Genomic DNA, 15,210 nt, shown 5'->3' on the forward strand with positions numbered 1-15,210 from the left:
CTTCCAAATGCATCAGTCCTATGTCTCAAGCCTGTCCACACACATTTCTGCACACTGGTTGTATATGCTCCAGCTGGACTTCATGAATTTGAACTTGGACTTCGATAACTAAAAGGCTGAAATATTAAACCTCACATTTTTCTGCTATTTATAAAAAGAAGCAAAAACTGTACTTTTCATTACATCAGATCAGTATTAACTGAACCAAATTGCTTAGTTTGACACACACTTAAATCTGTGGCAAATAATTCTTTGAATGCTGTTGAGGTACATGCAGAAACCTTGGTTTGTAAAGTATACTAATCCTTCTTGCTATATCTTCTTTTCCACTTGCCAAGGCACACTGACACTGGTTTTAGTTAACGAAACGTGGACAAATTACTGAATTAATTTTAATACCTAACAGAAAAGCCTGTCCCGCTATGAAACAATGGTCCTAATTAACAAGCACACAGGGAGTTATCAAACAGGATGCATTATGCACTTCCATTATCTCAAATTTGACCAGGAGAAGAATCTGAATGTGAATTTTTCCTTAATATATCAACGTGAGAAAAAAATAAAGCCACTCTACTCAGAGGGCTCAAACAAACCAAGCAATGTGTAATCCAAGGACTGAATTGGGCAAACACATATATTTGGTAAAATCCTGCTAAATCAAATACTCCATGGCTTTCAATGTAATAGTTCTGCAGGTGGGACCCAGACTCAGAAAATAAATATCTCTTGAAGTATAATGACTTAAGAAGGCAAATACACTTCAACACAGAAAAAAAAGAAGGAAACAGTACTGACTTGTTCCATTCAGGTCAACCATTAGACCATCTTGTACATGATCTTGAATAAGCTGTAATGTCCTTTCAAATATTTCCCCAGCTCTTGCTTGTTCAACAGTGTATGGATCTCTTGGGTATCGAAATAAGGCTAGCAAATCATTTGGAGAACGAGGACGACTGACAGACAATTTGAAAAATATAGTGAGTATACACAGGAGTTACAAAATAACAGTACTACATAAATCATGTAAACATTCAGCAACAGGAGTAATACATACCTGGGTTACTCATCTCAAAATGGAAGGCAAACAAAAAATAATAGATTTAATAGAATAATAAACCAATAAACATTTAGTAGCAACTAAACATTTAGTAGTCTTTTAATATACATTACCTCAGCAGAAAAACTGCTGCAGTGAATATAGATCTCAACAGGAGTGTCTAAACAACAAGAACCTTTACATGTTTAACAGTTAGTATTCCCAGAATTAACCAATGTTAACAATGTCACTTAAATAATAAAATGGCTTCCTGCTTACTAAATCTTCCATTATTTCCAACATACACATGATTAATTTTAACTTCTCAATAGAAAAAAACCCCACAAACACAAAACAAAAACAAGAAGAAAGGGATACCTGTGAAACAGATGTGTACGTGTTGAATTTATTGCTCTGTCAACAGTCGCAATTGCTTCCACAATTGATGTTTGTACAAAAGGATCTCCATTTCGGCTGACATTAGGGACTACAGAAAGACGAATTCACATGTTATTGCAAAAATGGCCACACACAAAAAGGTTCTTCTATAAAACAGAGTCTAGACACGACATCATTTCAGTTGTACAAAGTAAATTCCTGTTCTTTAAGCATTAATTCACCCAAATTAAAAAATCTTTAACCATTTGGATGTTCTATCAAAGAATATTACAGCAGAACAAAACTCATTTCAAATGAGTTAATATAAAAGTAAGCTTGCTTATAAACCTAAAAAAAAAAAAAAAATACCCCCAGTTGGGTAGGGTTTTTGTTTGTTTTTGGTTTGGTTTGGTTTCTGTGTGGTGTATTATCAGCTTTGCAGTGTTAATAACAACAACCTGACCTATATCCACTCAAATCAATGCAAGTACTCCCTTCAATTTCAATTAGTACTGAATTAGTACTTCATTCAGTGGAAGAATTTAAAGAGCTTACAGGAATGTATTACAAGTGGAAAATACTGACAGGTTTAGTTTGCCTTTTAGAATATATACATCATATAAATTCAAAGAGATTTCATACACACACAAAGCCCTCACAAAATACAAAAAATTAAGAAAAATCTACAGACTTTATATATTCCCAGATAGCTTCTGCAAATTAACATTGCTCCACTACTGAGCTTAATCTCATAAACAGCATATAATAATTCTAAAGGTCTACTTTATTTTGACGGCTACTTTGTTTTCTACTTTCAAATGTTTTACCTCTTTTAATCCTACATTAAAAATCACAGGCTTGAAAGCTATTTAGCAACTCTGCATAATCCTGGGAGTTCTCTAATACATAGGCCCATTCATCTGACTTTTTACACAGTCCTCACTTGCAGCTGGATGTTTATACAATGTATCTAAGGCTAATAACCTTCCTTTCAGTCAAACCCAAGAACTACCAGATCCAGGGGCAACAGCTAACAATTTCCAGAGTATGTTTAGATTGGAAAAGTCACACAGGAGGAAGGGTAAAGTAGGGAAAAAGTCCAAAGCAAATACACTGGAATAAAATCAGCAGATGTACAAAATCAGCTGACATAAAAAACATTGTTTGCAAGCTTTTCATGGCTCTTTCATTCTTTTTTTTCCTTTTGGGTCTTTATACTAGGTGATATTTCATTATTCCTCCATAACTGCCAGCTTAGGCTGTGTCTATATGAGTTAGAGTCTAGACTTGCATGATCAAACTTAACCATCTATACTGTCAAATAAAACAGTCCCTGGCACTCTATAACTGGAGCTGAAGGTCCTTTCTCTGTCCCAAGGCCAGATGCCTTGGGCTGCTGACAACATACTCCAAGAATCCAAAACCAGATGACCCTTTCCACCAGTATGCAACAGCAACAGTCCCTGACCTGTCCTAATTACCACCTGTCCTAGTTGCTTGACAGATTCATTTTCATAGCAAGTATAGGAAAAAACATTATCGGATAACCTACGTATTTTAAGGAGAAATAGCATTGACAGGTTAGTTATGCTCAGCTGTTTCAGGAAGTGGTTGCGTGCCCCAATCTTAAAACTGCAATATTGCAAATAGTGAAAAAACAGTTGCTGGTTCCCTCCCCTAGAGGTATCTAAAATAGATGTAATCTTGATCTTCACTTAAGTTATGTTTTGCAGAGCTATCTTTTGGATTAATGGCACACATGGGCTGAATCAGAAACTTTGGTCTGATGTTAACTATACTGTACTTTACTTTTGCTTAGACTATTTCCTGCCAGTGGCTCTCTTTTCAGACTGATAAATATTAAAAGATAAAGCTCCCTGCAAGCCTTTCATACAATAACTTGGCAGAGAGGGAGAGTGGTGTGGAATGGCAATTTTTTTAAGCACTGAAAATGCAATCCACAGACATTCTGCCTTACACTTAATCCATAGATTTTTACAAAACATGAAAGGACAGAAGAAAGCGGCAGAAGAAAAGCATCTTTAAAATATTATCAAATAAGGCCAGCAAAACCTGCTCCGCACTCCAGATCTTCTATACAATTGCCTTTATTCTGATCCACTGTTAAGATATTTATATATTAGGAACATATATAAAACATTAAGTTTGTTTAAAACAAATGTTGACATGAAAAGTTTTTTGGCATTTATGGCTATGTCACTATTAATACTGCCCACATAGTAAGCATTCAGTACTTAGAATCTGCCCATTTGTCCTCCTTGCTTCTCTGACATCTTCATTTTCATAGCAATCAGAGAAACATTAGCTCATAGGGCACTAGTTTTAAGAGAAAACATCATTTAGACTTTCGAACTGCATGTAGTTTAATCAAGGGTAGTTTCACTAACTTTAGGCGTATTGATACTACAGTTTAGAAGAAAAATAACCACATTACAGTCAAATACTGCAGATAAGTGGGCACCAAGTTTTATTGTTTGCTAAATTTCAGTAGATGAGAATGAGCAGCTGACACTTGCACCGAGTGGAAGAAACTGGCTTCCATTGGGATTATAGTTCAATTTATGGTTCAATTTTTCAGAGCTTTTATTGATTTGAGATGTGGCTAATAATTTTAAATAATATTTTTTTATAAAAAAACTTCTTTTTCTATGCCTCTCTAGAGTAACCAAGATTCATGGTCTTCTTTCATTTGCATGCTTAATATACACAGATGAAACCTTATCACTTAATGATTCCCAGCTTGCAATTTTTCTCTCAGAAATCATCTTTACAGATTGAAGAAATACAGGTTTTGATAGAAGGGGTGATAGATTAACACTGTAAGAAAAGCAACCTCAGCTAGGAAACATCTTATTGATGCCTTGTGATTGATATCATGGTAAGTAATACATTAGAAAAATCACTGATATATATTTATTAATTTAGTAATACAGACATAACATTGGGGGAAAATATCCAAGATGTTAAAGAAACCACTTCTCAATACTCATTGCTCAATGATGTAAAAATATTGTGCCATATTTCCTACTGAATTATGAAAAATCAGTTTCCTTAATAACTGCCATCAAAATGAGTCTAAAAATCAGCAGTTTTAATCAGTCAGTGAACAGCATCAGGGTCAAATTGTGTAGCAAAGTTATTTCCTTAGCATCTTTGGCTGCTATGTTACCAGTTATTACATATTAATAATTGATATATATTATTTGCCATTATTGCTTTCAAATAATTAGAAAAAGATCCAATATTCTCCTTTTCTTTGTTTTCTCCTGTAGATTAAGATCATTCATTATGACTTTCCTGAATTCTTTCACAATGGCTGCAGCCCAATTTTCAATCAAATGCTGTAAATGTCCATTTAAAGATGCCACAGGACTTTATGTCAAGTTGTCCCCAAAGATTAGACTCTCTATTCTGCTGGCTAAATCTAAAATGTCACAATAGTATCTCAAGAGGGAAGTAGTATGACTAGCTGGAGTCCAACACATTGTTTGTTTTAAAGCTTCACTCCTAGAAATAGTTTGGCTGATGTAGTCCCATCTTACTCATGTGCAGACAGTTGTCTCAATTACATGAAGGAAAAAAAAAAAGAAGAATTGGAGAAGAATAAAAAAAAGAAGTCAATATTTGATTAACCTTTTTTGCATCTAAGAGATTTAGTAATTAGAACAAAAATAATAATCTAATTCACACATCTGCTTCATTCACCTTACCATTAACACTAAGCACCATACTAACGGAGGAGTATCCTATGGTATTCCGGGCAACACATTCATATCGACCTTCATCAGCTGTTCCAACATCCCGAATGGTAAGAAATCCCTCTGGGCTAACATGAAATTTTCCACTTTCAGTTACCTGTACTCCATCCTGCAGCAAAGCACAATGTTTAGTTCTTCTAAACACTCTTTGGTTTACAAACCTGAATTTTTGTATTCATTTCCTCTTTTATTTTTACATTTTATTTTGTATTTATATTATATATGCCAAGGTAAGAGCCAAATAGGTTTACAGAAAATGATACAAAAAACTCACACACTGATAAGTTGACAGGAGGACTTGCATGTACTCCTAAATCGTACAGTACATTTATTTCTTTTAAAAGTGTTCATCATAAATCAAAGTATTTTGACAGTTAAATGCTCTCATCACAAAAACATTAAGACCCCAAAATAAGTGCACCTCTTAAGAACATATATATCTGATTTTATTCCAAATTAACCAACCATTAAAGATCACAAAAGCTTTATATGCATGAATTCTTCATGCACAATGCACTTAGAAGCTACTTAAGGTACCTTAAACTACTTTTTCTAATGCTCAACAACTGAACAGAGGATGATAATCAGCAGAACTGAAGATCAGTGTTAGCAACCCATTAACCTACCAGTAACTCTGCCAGTTATATAGTCAGAGCTAACTCTGAAGAGATGGAAAGGCCACCATCCTTCTGCAACAACCAAACAAATATCCAGTACCTTGTTCCATGTAATTACTGGCTCTGGCTCTCCTTGAGCACTACATGGGATCTGTACATTTGTGCCAACCTCCACTGTCATGTCACTGGGAACGCTGGCAAATACAGGAGTCACTGAAAAATAAATAAATAAAAGATACATTGATAAAGTATGAAATAGAAAGCGTGCAAAAGTGATCTAAAACAAGGTCAGCACTGCTTTTTTTTTTTTCAGTTACTCAGCATTTCTTAATCTGTAATTGCATTTGTCTGCAAGTTTTTAGCTGCTTATACATTTGCCTTGGAGATAAAATTCCTTCTTCCTGATGTCTGATTTTTAAGTACTCTCAACTTCTAACAGAACAGGCTTAATAGTTGTCAAAACTACTTAAGTTCCATAAATTAAAAGCTCTAAAAAAATATCTGTGAATAGCCAAATCTGAACAAAGACACAAAAATGAACAGACCATCAACTTTAGTTAATTTTTGGACACTTCACTTTCCCCCCAACCTTTTTCTTTAAATAGCAACAACAGAGATTTCTCAGACAGTAAAAACAAACACTTTCCTAAACTCATTCAACTATGATTGCCTCAAGCCAACTTGCTAAGATACTAAGCCTTCACCAATTAACCCTACACCTTAAAACTCTAAAAAATCACCTTTGATTTTAAGGACACAGGGCACAGAGTTTCCTAAATGTAGTGCAAAGAAAATTAATGCCTTTTAAAATCCTAGTCTCCTTCAAATCCAGATTGATACTCAGCACACAGATACTATCGAGAGAAGCATGTACAAAATTATTAAGACATTATGAACTACAATTCTGCTCTAAAATATCAGTGGTTTGGGGAAGAGTGGGAGGTGACTCTGCTTTTACAGAAAAGTACTTGGGCAAGCAGCATACATTTATATTACCAATGAAATCTGGCCCTGATGTTACATTAAAATCATTTCAGTTGGAAAAGACATTTAAGATCATTGAGTCCAACTATTACCTAATTCTAACAAAGACAGGCAGTCAGCCTCATCTCCCCAGTAACAAGTGATAGGACACAGGACATGAGGAAATGGCCCGAGGTTGCACTAGGAGAGGCTTTTATTGGATATTAGGAAGAATTTCTTTACTTGGAGAGTAATCAGGCATTGGAATGGCTTGGCCAGGACAGCAGTGGAGTCCCTATCCCTGGAGGTATTTAAAAGTCATGTAGACATAGTGCTTACAGATATGATTTAGTTAAGGACTTGTCAGCGTTAGGTTAATCATTGGACTCAAAGACCTTAAAGGTCTTTTCCAATCTAGGCAATTCTGTCATTCTGTGTGATGCTCAACACCACAACTTTGCCTCTTTGAAACACCTCCAGAGATGGGGATTCAAGCCCTTTCAATCAAGCAGTTTCTTCTCATATCCAATCTAAACCTCCTCTGGTGCAACCTTAGGCCATTTCACTTTTCAATAGAGACCAACACCACCTCATTCCAACTTCCTTTGAGGAAGCTGTAGAGAGCAAGAAGGTCTCCCTTCAGCCTCCTTTTCTCTATACTGAACAACTGCAGTTCATTCAGCCACTCCTCATGAGACCTGTTCTCCAGACCCAGCTTCATTGGTACACAGTGGTTTTCAAGGAGCAGAAAACAATTCAAATAAGGCATCCAGAGACAATCATCCAGCACTGGGAGGTAAGAGAGTCTGGATTTGTGGATGTGAGACATATCTTGCCAGCAAACAGACCTGGACCATTAATCTGAATTAATTAATACAGATTTAGCCACAGTGAACACTGAATAGACATTCCTCAGATGAACAGCACTTTCATTAGGAGTCCAGAGAAAAAAAGTTTTCTCTTGCAAAACTGAAAATAGCATTTGCAGTGGTATTTATGGAGAGAGCTCCAATTTCAGGTTGAATATGCAACATTCAATCTTACTTTTGGTGACTGGATTTTGCAATCTGAATTACACAAAAAATAATTTTATTAACTATTCCTCAAATTTAGCAAAGTTTAACACAGGTGGAAGTCTAAAAAACGAATTTCAAAATTTAGTTCTGTTTTATGGAATTTGAGTCAACAACTTTATAAAGGTAAAAAAAAACAAATCCAGTTTTGGGAAATCAATCTCTCAGAACTACTCTTAAGTAAGAAAAATCAATGGGATTTTTTTCTGACAAGCATGTAAGCTCTGGAAGATATCTGAGGCCCTTTCACTACAATACTGTTTAAAATTAGGTCACTAACAAGAAATGCTTTGAATTGAATGTTTAATCTCCTTGAATTTATTTAAATACCAAAATACATAACAAGATTACAAATATTAATATGATTCTAATTAATCCTAGAAGTACCTTACTTAGAGTGTACTTACAGAAAAGCTTAAGAAAAATGGAGGCATGCTGTCTTTTTTCCTGTGTGATCTTACTTTAATTGCAAGGAATGACTGTTCATTGTGAAGGTCATTCTAAGATTGCAAAATAAAGTGTTGTGTTTCTGGACATCAAAACTTTACGTTAATAACACTATTTATTTAAGAGCATAGAGCCTTGTAAGAATCCCAAGCACAGGAACAGTGTCATCCTCAAAACAAATCTGCATTCTTTACCAAAAAATAGTGAACCAGATAAGCTTATTTCACAGAAGATTGACTGCTTTATAGGAGTGATACTCTGGTAACATGGTATTTATAAAAAAATCCACATTATTTATTTAAAAATATACCTGGAATTTAAAATACTCAGAAATACATGAAATGTGAAATGCAAAACTTTTATCAAAATGGGCCTTATTTAGTTGTAAGCCTGTGCAGTCTCCAAATGACTTGGAATGAAGTCTATCAGGGCAAACTGATATACTCAATTTGTAATTACTGCTAATAGCAAAAAATCTAATAAAACACCTTAGAATTCAAAACCAGCAACCAGTACCAAAAACAGCAAAGGTCCTGAAGAAAAACCCAAACACTATTTAAGATCTGTTTCAAAAGGTTTTTTACTTCTAAACAAAGATAAACTACTTCACATTAACATTTTGTGCCACTGAAAGCAATTAATACTCAATCTTACATTTTAGGGAAAAAAGTAAATCAAATACAGTATTGTGTATTTCAGTATGATCTTAAATCTTTTTCTCTTTTTTTTAATCAACAGCTGTAGATGGAAATCATACCTCTAGGCTGTACGGTCAGGTATACAACAATTCGCTGAGATCCGATAATGTTGACAGCTTGGCATTCATACTGTCCCTGGTCATGCAGAGCAACTCTGGAAATCCTCAGGGTTCCAGAGGAAAGAACTAAGTGTCTTCTGTCAACAGACAATTGGCCTCCTGAAACACAAAGCAACAGTATTTGCTCTTTATAATAGCAGTGCAGAACAAAGTTCCTTTGTGTCAGAAAAACGGAAATGCAGAACATTTTACATTTGATAAAACACTGGAAAAAGTTGTCTCTTAAAAAAAAAGAAAGATTTACTTCATGCAAATAGCAAACAAAAGCAAACAACGAATGCCATGTGCACACAGTCATAATCCTAATCCCTTCTCTGTTTGTGGTAGAAATAAATATTTTCATTTAAGGAGCATGATAAAGCATTCAAATGAGAAGCGGTCATAAAAACACCAACAGGTATTACTATTCATGTTATATCATTGCCATGTGTGTAAGACACAATTCATCCTATCTACCTAAGCCATCTAGAGAATTCACAGGAAAATACATACAGCTTTGAAAAATAGAGTATCATAAAAACTATATAAAAAGCATATCAGTGTCTGTATCCCTTTCTTGGTCTTTCATTTGATTGGAGCAATCTTGCTAGACTGAAAAACAGGGGCATTATCAGCATCAAAATGATCAACAGTTTGTTAGAAATATGATCTATCTACCATAATTTAGAATTTCCTAAGAGTTATTTGCTTGCTAGAGCTATTTCACTTGATTCATTGGGAATATTTACTTACTGATGAAACATTCACTACAGTATTTCTTTTGGCTTAATGTCTCTACAGCCCTAACCTGTTAAGCCAGTCAGCAGAGTGCACCTCAGTGTTCCTCTCAATGTGCATTAAGTGACACAAATTGACCTCATTAATGTTTATAAATATGTGAAGGGTGAGTGCCAAGAGGATCGAGCCAGGATCTTCTCAGCGATGCCCAATGACAAGACAAGGGGCAATGGGTGGACGTTGAGACACAAGATGTTCCATGGAAACAGGAGGAAGAATTATTTCACTGTGAGGGTGACAGAACACTGGAACAGGCTGCCCAAGGGGGTTGTGAAGTCTCCTTATCTGAAGATATTCAAGACCTGCTTGGGTGCATTCCTGTGTGATCTGGTATAGGTGATCCTGCTCTGGCAGGGGGTTAGGACTAAATGCTCTCTTGAGGTCCCTTCCAGCCCCAAATATTCTGTGATTCTGTGAAATGCAGTTATACTGATGCCAGTTCCAGTTTCAAATGTTATGGTTTCTGAAGAGACTACATCCCACCTAACTTCAGATCTTCAGTTAATTACAGTCAACTACATTTTTTCTGCAGTAAAACAGTGGATATTGCCACATGTAATTTGCCTCATATTTCTTAAATATTTATTATTAGGAATCTGCTATGGTGACTCATTTTTACTGAATAGTGAAAAATGCTTGGACACGTATCTTCTGTGGGACACCCTGCCTTTTCTAGCTAGAACAGAAAGACATGAGTCTAATTTCTGTGGGACACCCTGCCTTTTCTAGCTAGAACAGAAAGATATGAGCCCTGTTTCCTTCAGACTGAAATATCTAAATAAATCCATGCAATTCCTTTCAATGCATGAGTGATTCCAAAATGACAGTTAAACTATTCTAGTAGTTCAAAAGCACAAAGAGAACACACTTACCTCCTTTAGTCCAGGCAATTACAGGCTGGGGATAGCCTTGTGCTTCACAAGGAAAGTCAACAGTTTGTCCCTCAATCACTGTTTTGTCTTGAGGAGTGACAGTAAACTGAGGTAGAGCTACAGAAGAAGAAATAAATGGTTAAAAAAAATCAACTGAAAAATGTATGACTGTCTGAAATTATATACTGGTGTGTCCTGAATAGCTCGTACTGGTAGAAATAGAGAAGTAAATAGGACTCTTTTACATTGTGACCATTATAGGGTAAAGAACTGGGGCAGCCACTTCTGAAAAAGGAACATCTCGTCACAATGTGGCCCTGGTTTCAGCGAAGGCCTCTGGAATCTACTGTGATGGATCCAAAATAAAACATACAGTAAGCCTTGTGGAATCAAACACTGAGTGTTCCTTGGATTTAAAATACCTTCTTCTCTTTCCCTCGAAAAGACCTCAGCTAAATTGTGAAGAAAAATGTAATGTAGTCAAAACCCTCTGAGCTGCTTGTTTTCTTTACACAAAAGGAAAGTAGTGAATGGAGTATGAGGCAGTTTCTGAAATCCAATTGCAATAATGGAATTGCAGTATGAGAAGTAATCTGTTCTGGTCACAAACCAAAATAATCCATTAGTAAATAATAAATGAATAAACCACATGGACATATTGTTTTGTATAGCTTTACAAACTGAACTCATTAACAAAGCATTCGCAGCCTAGACTGTTTGCCAAAAGATCTCAGAGATCTTATCCTGAGAGCAGAACCAAATTTAAATTTAATTATTGCTCAAAATGTTTTGCAAATGGAAGTTCAGCAAAGAAGCATTTGCAAAGAAGTATTCTCCATAGATATAGGAGGCTTTGATATAGTGTTGTTACAATACTTCATAATCACACTATTGACATAACAGTACAGAAATTATTGTGATCACATAAATAGAGCACTGTGAATTTTGTTTCTTTAGAAAAGCCATGTTAATGCCTCAGCTGGCATGAATTTCAGCAGAAGACACTCTCATATACACTGAAGTGTCTACAAAACAAAGTTAGCAGAGATCTGTACTTGAAACTCCTTTTCTAGTACTCTGGGCACGAATTCTAATCTCTCTGCTGTTACAGAAACCCTCCATTAATTTGACAATGCATGCTTATTCCTACAGGCAAAGAAAACATAATATAATAAATTAACATTCTGAAACAGCAGTGATTAAGTTCTGAGCACAATCAGTGAAAGTTAACTTTCAGAGAATCAGTTCATAATATTTGTCAGGCATTGCAAAAGGCTGCCCAGGGAGGTGGTGGAGTCACCACCTGCAGAGGTGTTCAAAAACGTGTAGACACTTTGGGACATGCTTTAATGTTGGGTTGATGGTTGGACGTGATAATCTTAGAGGTCTTTTCCAACCAATGATGCCTTGACGTCTTACTCTGAGTGAAATACAGAACAACTTTCCTATGGGCTACACTACAATGATGTGATTAAAACAAAAACACTTGTGGTCTTAGTTCACTTCTGACAATTAAAAAAACCCCAAAATACAAAAATCACAGAAATTAAAGTAAAATACTTTTCCAATTGTGTTTTACAGCATGCCACTCTCAGTTTAACATCACTCACCTTGTACTATGATGTATGCAGTTGCATGAATACTATCTATGCTGTTAGTTGCAAAACAGGTATACTCGCCGCTGTCTTCCTGCTTCACATTCTGTATGTAAAGACCTCCTGATGGAGTTATTGTGACACGAGGGTCATTTGGTAAAGGGGTTCTGTCCCCTTTGGTCCAGGTAATTCGTGGTTGAGGGTGGCCAGTTGCGCTACACTCCAAGGTTACACTCTCGCCAACTAGTACTTCGGTATTTTGTGGGTGAATCACAAAACTTGGCCGGGCTGTGAGAACAGAGAGATGCCTAAATATGAGTTTTAGTTCACACAGCACTTATTTAGCTGAGTATCGCAACAGTTTTTGGAATCTAGACAGGTTTAATACCTCTGTTCGATACCTCTGTTCCAGCACATTTCTAATCTTGGTTCAAACTCAACCTTGCTTTAAGCCTAACCTAGCTAGCTATAGACATTTATAAATATCAATAAATTAACAAAATCTAAGTAATCTAATTGTACTATTTTTTTTACTTCCATTAAAACAAATTTCAAACATTTCCTTCTCATTGCTGGTCTTTATAAGGGTCTCTTCAAAGGCCTCAACACCAAGACCCAGACAAAAAACTGCCTAAAAATTGCCATAAACACACAAAGACAAAACTGATCAAGCAACTTATTTCAAGCAACTCAATTTAGCAACTCTTCCTAACTACAAGTGTGCTTTGTAGTGACATTTTAAGTTTACCTGATACTGATTGTCAAAACAAAATGTTCTCACAGCAAAGTATGTAAATTAAGAACAGGTCGGGCTAGACAGAAATTCAGGCTCAGAAGCTCCCAAGCAAAGATGACTGCACAGAGTGTGCCAAAGCTTTCACGAGTGGCCTGTTAGAATCTTGTGGTTTCATATATCCAGAGAGAGCAGATCATGACTGCACTGAGCAATGTTGCAATGCAACAGCTTTTTTCCTCACCCTCTACAAACAGTCCACAAGACTATCAGTAGAGTTGCATGCTACAATAAACATATTGTCTGATTTGCATTTTTGCTCTAAGAATATTACATCTTCACGATCTAATTCTTAAGAAGCCCATGAAATCTAAATGTAAAAAGCACCAAAGTGGCAAAGCATCAAATTTTTAGCCATCCAAGTACTATTCAAACTGTGTTTCAAAAACTTTTTTACTTCTAAACAAAGATAAACAAATTCTTATTAACATTTTGTGCCATCTTATTCACAAAACAATTCTCTACCTGAATGTAAAATTCAAACTTGATGTTTGTTACCTGGTGACTCAAAGTATCTAAGAGTAACTTCCTGAGTTTTCACTTCTCCTGCCACATTTTTTGCCATGCACTGGTAAATGCCTTGGTCCGTTTCTTGAGTATTCTGAATCATTAATGTGCCATCATCTAGCAAGTTTAGACGGGAATCTTCTTTCATACTGAGTTCATTACTGTGAAGAAAAGAATCTGCTGCAGTTAAAGCTTTAAATCACAAGCACCAAAAACTGTCAAACAATAAACTCCAAAACATACTGCTCAAAATAACTTGGGGGAAAAAAAATTCACTGTGATAAGTAAAATTATATAATTTCCAGCTTTCTCCTAAACAGAAGAAGAATAGGAAAACCAAAAACTGAACCAATTTTGTTTATGCAAATATTACATCCTTGAAATGAAAAGTCAAAACAGTTTTACGAGTAAAAGCCTACAGGGAAAATAGTGAACAAAATACACATAGCTGTTCTCACTTCCCTTTAAGGCTGTTCTAACTGGCAAATCAATTTAAGATGTTTCCACTGGAAACACATCATGTAAGTTCAACACTCAAGATACTTTCTATTAGGAGAGGTGTTAGCTGCTATAAAACTATCTCTGTGCCAACCTCTGTCTGGATTGCTCAAGGAGCACTAATGAACCTGATTATAATTTGTGCTGGCTTGAAAAATAAATTAAGATCAGATCATTAGGCTATGTCACGGATGCATTTCTGAGACACTAAGAATGGTTAGGGGTTTTTATTAAAAGGATTATTTCTCACTCCATCCCTGACTACATGATGAAGAAAGCACAGAGGAGGAACGAGATCTCACTCCCTATGTACAAAACCCAGTCTGACTGTTGATCTATCCAACATAATACTTGACAGGTCAATGGCTTTTGACTGAAATCTTGCCACATTCAACTACCTTGCAAAGAGCTTTGCTCTCATTCGTGAGGCCAGGAAGCAAGCCAGAGTCAATAATTCCACACCCCAAGCTCAAATTTCTTCTTAAAACTCTTTCACATGTGTATTCTGAATATATTTTCTTTGTTTATTATAAAAAGTGCAAGCCAAAGAAAATTTTAATGAAATAATTATACCATCCAAATTCAAGGCTTTGGTCTTGACATACTCCATAAATGCTGTATCCTTGCTTCACACGTGGGGTTCTCACTGACATCAGCAGAAAGCCACTGAACCAGGACTCTGCACTGTTCCATTTTATCAGCAACTAACAAACTAAAATGGTTCATTTGCTAATATAGAATGTGAGGGAATTTATTTTCCAGATCAGGTTCTCCATTTGTATAAGAGCATTATTAAACAAAATCTGATTAAGCCAGTAGTAAACTCACAATTCGAATGTCCATTGTAAATTCACATCAGTTTAAGAGGTGCAATGTGATGCCACATGACTGGTTCAGCTGTGCTATGTCTAGTGCTACTGCAAGGAGACAAGCTCTGGGCAAAGCTTGAGCAGCTACTCTGCTGCAGGCTGGCTCTTGGGCTGCTGAAAGACACACATCTCATATAGCTCATTCCCTCCATCCTCTAAGCAGTGAGGAGAAGCAATGGAGCAGGGTGT

At 35.9% G+C, this 15,210-nt stretch overlaps 1 protein-coding gene across 3 annotated transcripts in view; it reads right to left on the bottom strand.

The window, feature by feature from the left end:
• Window positions 1–15,210, bottom strand: part of PXDN (peroxidasin) — an 84,397-nt gene that overhangs the window by 23,996 nt on the left and 45,191 nt on the right. For all 3 annotated transcript variants that reach the window (XM_009902101.2, XM_054179991.1, XM_054179992.1), the window contains exons 9-16: window positions 13,646–13,815; window positions 12,370–12,642; window positions 10,760–10,876; window positions 9,051–9,209; window positions 5,911–6,023; window positions 5,146–5,302; window positions 1,415–1,523; window positions 796–953 (exon numbers count right to left, since the gene is read on the bottom strand). In XM_009902101.2, coding sequence (XP_009900403.2) covers window positions 796–953; window positions 1,415–1,523; window positions 5,146–5,302; window positions 5,911–6,023; window positions 9,051–9,209; window positions 10,760–10,876; window positions 12,370–12,642; window positions 13,646–13,815 — 1,256 coding nt within the window. The remainder of the gene's footprint in view (window positions 1–795; window positions 954–1,414; window positions 1,524–5,145; window positions 5,303–5,910; window positions 6,024–9,050; window positions 9,210–10,759; window positions 10,877–12,369; window positions 12,643–13,645; window positions 13,816–15,210) is intronic.

This window comes from Dryobates pubescens, chromosome 3 (assembly GCF_014839835.1).
Source record: "Dryobates pubescens isolate bDryPub1 chromosome 3, bDryPub1.pri, whole genome shotgun sequence".
NCBI lineage: Eukaryota > Metazoa > Chordata > Aves > Piciformes > Picidae > Dryobates > Dryobates pubescens.